The following is a 5,893-nucleotide window of genomic DNA, read 5'->3' as shown; positions in this document are numbered from 1 at the left end:
TGTTTCCTATACTTTAACAAAAAAGAATTAACAAGTACAGTAAATTTGCTGGTAGAAAGATATATTATGAGTAGTGTTTATAATGCTTAGGGAACCGGTGATAGAGTAAGCTACAGATGTAGCACGGACAAGGTCTCTCCCTCTCTGCACCCAGTATAAAGATCTTACTTAGACCCGATCCTTCAGAATGAGGGGCCAGATCATTAAAGGAAGTTATGATAGGAGACATCCTCCTATAACAAATCTGATCACCGCTTCCTCTCTATGCATGTACTCATTTAAGTGTCCATACTTGCCTTTTTAAAAATATTCTGAGAATTCTGTTGGAAATTTTGATAATGAATACAGAAAGACTGAAGAAAGTAGGACAGTTAGGAGGCATAAATATTTAGAGAAATGATGACAATTTGTAGTTTCACTGGGATCTGAGAGGAGGGGAGTGTTTAAATATGATGATTTGAAGAATATGTTTTGGAGTGAAAAAAAAAAAACACAAACAACCAGACCCCCCCCCCCCCCCCCCGGGAGATTTCATGGCTAACAGGAATGGGAGGAATGCCTGGCAGGTATTAGAGGGTGAGCTCTGGGGACAAAGTAGGGGAATTACAGTTTGTGCTTCTGTGAGACATTCAATTTATAATGCAAACAGATGTGAAGTTAGTAGACACAGGGAAGATGCAGCGCTGTTGCTGAGGAGAGAAGCTGGGGAGAATGGAGAGCCTGAAGGTGTGATGTGAAGTTATGGGATCAGAGGAACTTTCACGCTACACCCTGGCCTCCTTGCTTAACATTATTAATCCTGGAGTTCTGGAAACTCAGCTGCTCTAACTCTTCAGGTGGTTACCCTCAGGCCAGTCAGCCTCACCGTTCTGCCCACACAAAGGAGAACTTCAAAGTACTTGGGGGCTATCATAAGAGCTTTCATGGCAAGAGGGCCGAAAGAGATATTTCAGAGGACAGTGCCTTCCTATTGAGTCCATGTCCATAGGACTGTCTCAAAATCAGAGTCAGAAGCTTCAAGCAGCCAGGGAGGTGGAGATGGGCCTGGGGAAGATGGCATTTTAACCAAAGTGCATCATCTGAGTTCCTGTCTTGTTTACCAGACTTAGCTTGAAGAACTCTTAGATACTGACTCTAAGTCCACCCATCTTCTCAGTAGAGAATTTGTCGCTATTGAACACATTCAGAGGAACCTTTATGGGGCCCCAAAGGAATTTCCAGAAAAGAAATACAGAAAATGTTGGTTTTATACAGCACCAGAGGAAAAACCAAAACCAGCCTCCTCAGACAAAGATTTTGAAAATACATCCTTTGTTTCCCTGTGTCCTTTCTAGTGTTGTTTGTTAGTAGTGTTGTTTGTGTATTGGACTGTGGAAAACCTGCCTCTAAGAATAAATAAAAATGGAGTCTCTTCTGCTTATTCATAATACCATCCTAAATTTTGAAGAAAATTATTCTCCATTATTCATTATTTAATCTGAGGAGACACTCTGGAGATAGGCCTTTGAGCATAGCTTAAGTGAATAAAGAAGGTTGTTTACGCCCAAGAAAAGATACTGAGTGGCTAAAGCAGTAAGCAGAGATCAACTCTTACAATGTATTCATTGTGACTATATCCAAAGAGAAGGCTAAAGTAGCCAGGAGATGGAGAGGAATGGGCTTCTAACGGGAATGAGGTTTCTTTCATGGCCTAAGAAAGGGTTATGGGGCAACTTTTCCTTTCCATCCCACACTTATTATGGACTTTATATAAGTGATGATCAAATGAATGAATGTCTCTTACTTGTAGGATGGACAACTCCCTCCTGGAAACACTATGTTCTCCTGCAACACCAGCACTTCTGGTCATTCTACATTCCTCCTCACTGGCTTTCCAGGCCTGGAAGCCTCTCATCATTGGGTTTCCATCCCCATCAACCTCATCTGTGTAGTTTCTATCCTGGGTAACAGTTTCATCCTTCTCCTGATCCACACAGATCCATCCTTACATGAACCCATGTACATCTTCCTATCCATGTTGGCAGCCTCTGATCTGGGACTTTGTGCCTCTACCTTCCCCACCATGATGTGGCTCTTCTGGCTGGGTGCTCGTGAGCTGCCCTTTGATCTCTGTGCAGCACAAATGTTCTTCATCCATGCCTTCACCTATGTGGAATCTGGTGTGCTGCTGGCCATGGCCTTTGATCGTTTTGTTGCCATCCGGGAACCTCTGCATTATGCCACAATTCTGACCCACTCAGCCATGGCCAGAGTGGGGGCTGCCATCCTGGTGAGGGCTGTCCTGCTCAACCTCCCAGGACCCATCCTCCTGCGGCGTCTGCTTTTTCCCCAGATCAGTGAACTCTCTCATTGTTACTGCCTACACTGTGACCTTGTGGGATTGGCCTGCTCAGACACCCAGATCAACAGCTTGGTTGGCCTGGTCTCTATCCTCTTGTCACTGGGCCTTGACTCCTTCCTCATCATGCTCTCATATGCCCTGATCCTACGAACAGTGCTGGGCATTGCATCACCTGGGGAAAGGCTCAAGGCACTCAACACATGTGTCTCACACCTCTGCATTGTTCTCATCTTTTATTTGCCCAAACTAGGGTTATCTGTGCTGCACCGAGTAGAGAAGCATAGCTATCCTGCTCTGGCAGTACTCATGGCCAACCTGCACTTTTTGGTCCCACCCTTCATGAACCCCATTGTTTACTGCATCAAGTCTAAGCAGATACGTCAGGGCCTCCTAAAGCGCTTCCAGCAGAAAAGGGTTGATATCTCCCAGAAGAGCAGAAGGACCCAGAAAAACAAGACCTCTGTGGGGAAACCTGGGTCATTGGGTGGGGGAGAATTAGTGGTGGAGAGTTAATTTTTGAGGTTTGAATGATTCAGCTTCCATGGTTGAGCCCTTTGTGGGGGCACAATAAGCTTATATAATTATAATTTTGGGGGACTTGAGACCACTGAAAAGTATATTTAAGTATTACCTTGTTAGTCCTCTCATTGTTCTGATTAGAGCTATACTATTTCAGACTCATACTGTGACATCTCCTTTCCTAGGGGACTTAGCCACAGCACCTGAGAGGATGTGTATGCATTCCCATTTGTGCAGGCACCTCTCTCCTTTTCCCCACTGGATTCCCCTCCCCCCATTTCATTTCCAAGCCTAAGCAAGAACTATATTCCTGTTATATATAAGATTAGGTAGAAGTAAACTATATTCACCTTAACACTGGCTTTCTCCCAAATTCAATATTAACCAGCTCACATATCAAGAAACATTCAAGGGGGTGGTGTGGACAGTGGGAAACACACAGGGTGACACTGCACATGTTGAATTTATCTAGCACTTATTTTCAGCCTAGGGAGTGATAGTTTTCTCTTGATTCTCTTCAGGCATGTCTCTGTTTTGAGCTTGAAGTTTGGTACTGTTAAACCCAGGAAAGTTGCTCAGTAGAACTTCTGGATCATGCTGGAGCATCAATGGTACAGGTGGAACAGCCCACTCACTTCCAATGCAGATGATTTGCAGGATATAAGCTCCATGAGGCCAGAAATTTGGGGACTGTTTTGTTCACTGATATGTCCCCAGCTCCAAGAACAGTGCCTACCATATAATAAGTGCTCAATATATAGTGTTGAATAAATGAGTAGGGAAGACAAAGTGACAAAAAAAAGTCTTTATGGTTGGTCCTCAGGAAGGGAAAGGACTAAGAGATCTGAATGTCTGAGGCCTGTGAGGATAATGAGTGGTTGGTAAATTGCAGTGGAATGAGGTAAGGATGGGATGTCAGATATCATATGATCAGGACATCAGGATGTGATGATATCACATGATTAGGAAGCCTGTTTCCAAGGACGCAGCTCAGAGAGGAGCTTATATTTGTTTTGTGGAGATTTTCCCAAAGCTGTTTGCAAATTTCCAGAAGGAATTTTACCCAGAAACTGAAGGGTACCCCACACTAGAACTAGCATTGCCCTTGGCCTGCTCAGCCCTAAAATAACCAAACACTTGATGGGGAACTGAAATAGGGATATTCCTGGTAGAAAACCACTACTCAAATTTAATAGAAAAAGCCACAATAATTTGGAACTTCTTGCTTTTATCTATAGCTATCTAGATAATTGATAATTTACTGCCTATAGTCATTTCTAGGTATCATTTTCATGAACTGAGATCAGAGGATAGGAACTCAGAGGCAGGGGGAAGGATAGGTAGCTGTGAGCCCTATACATGCAGTTCTAGCTGGAAAGGCTGTTTCCCCATTATATGTATTCATTTTGGCCGCTGTATCCACTGCAGGATTCTTAGAAACTCAGATCCCCATGCTTATCCAAAACTAGGAGAAGGCCACTGCCAACCCTGTGTGTCTGAAGGTCACAGATCCTGCCCATAGAAGTCAAGAAGCAAGGATAATAAATCACTAGTTTAGAGTTACCATTTCAGAATATTATATCTAGTAGTAGCCAGCTAAAGGCTTCAATAAGTCTAGTTTGACAGGCTACTGAAGAGGAGGTCATTTGGAAAGATAGCTTGTGTTATAGGACAAGGTTCCTCATCAGGGCCACAAATCCTGGACTGGACAAGCCTGTATAGGACAAGCCCATGTTATCTAGGCCCCTCTGCCCACTTCATCCACTACCCCAAAACAGGAAGGTTCAGGTCAGAGATACAGCAAGTCCATCTTGCTGAGGAGGGTCCCACCTATTTTTGCAGCCGTTGTGATGGTGTTCAGGACCACAAGCAGCCCTAGGCTGTAAAAACAAAACAAAAAGTGTATACAGGCCCCAAGGCTAGAGGATTTCTATTGAGAGCATTGGAAAAATTAAGCTTGGATATTAAACACCCAATCTAGGATTGTAGGGATCCTTTGGCTTTGTCATTTCTACCTTTTCTAAACAGCAGCACTGAACTTGGAGACTTCTCTCATTTTAATTGCTGTCACCGTGCATAGCTACTCTTAGATTCTGTGGCTCCACTGACATCAAAAACTGGAAAATATCGGGGTGGGGGGAGAATCTGTGTCTCTACTACTTTACTTTCAGGGTACAGACATCCCAGCATGTTCCAGTAATGCATTCCTCTGCTCCACATATGTGATAACTACTGAAGTATTTGAACCTGACAGGCAAAATCCTAAGATGGTTTCTAGGAAGCTTTGCTACTAGTTTGCCCACTTAAAATTATCAAAGTGTGAGATTATATATATATATATTATTATATATAATATATAATAATATATATTAATAATAATTAATAATCTAATATATATATTAGATTTTGTTATTAGTTAAAAAAAGTCTATGTACATGTATCTAAAAGCTCCTGCTCTTAATCTTTGGGCTAATAAGACTATCCTCCCAACCATGTCTGGGTGGCTCAGTTGGTTAAGTGTCTGCCTTCAGTTTAGGTCATGATTCTGAGATCCCGGGACCCACATCAGGCCTGGGAGCCTGCTTCTCCCTCTCCCTGCAGCTCCCTCTGTGTGTGCACTTCTCTCTCTCTCTCTCTGTCAAATAAATAAGTAAAATATTAAAAAAAAAGTCTATCCCCCACCCATGCAGAAAATTGGAGTTTTAAAAAATCTTACGTCTGTGGAAAGAACAAAGATGTCCTTCAATGGATGAATGGATAAGGAAGATGTGGTCCATATACACTATGGAGTATTATGCCTCCATCAGAAAGGATGAATACCCAACTTTTGTAGCAACATGGACGGGACTGGAAGAGATTATGCTGAGTGACATAAGTGAAGCAGAGAGAGTCAAGTATCATATGGTTTCACTTATTTGTGGAGCATAACAAATAACATGGAGGACATGGGGAGATGGAAAGGAGAAGGGAGTTGAGGGAAATTGGAAGGGGAGATGAACCATGAGAGACTATGGACTCTGAAAAACAACCTGA

General features: G+C 42.9%; 1 protein-coding gene across 1 annotated transcript; it reads left to right on the top strand.

The window, feature by feature from the left end:
* The first annotated feature begins 1,816 nt into the window (after window positions 1–1,816).
* Window positions 1,817–2,854, top strand: LOC123948776 (olfactory receptor 51G2-like). Its single transcript, XM_046015929.1, has one exon. It carries the CDS (start codon window positions 1,817–1,819, stop codon window positions 2,852–2,854), a length of 1,038 nt encoding a protein of 345 aa, XP_045871885.1.
* The last annotated feature ends 3,039 nt before the right edge of the window (window positions 2,855–5,893 follow it).

This window comes from Meles meles, chromosome 8, assembly GCF_922984935.1.
Source record: "Meles meles chromosome 8, mMelMel3.1 paternal haplotype, whole genome shotgun sequence".
Lineage (NCBI taxonomy): Eukaryota > Metazoa > Chordata > Mammalia > Carnivora > Mustelidae > Meles > Meles meles.
Note: the sequence above shows the minus strand (reverse complement) of the source record. Positions and strands in the feature narration are given on the sequence as shown.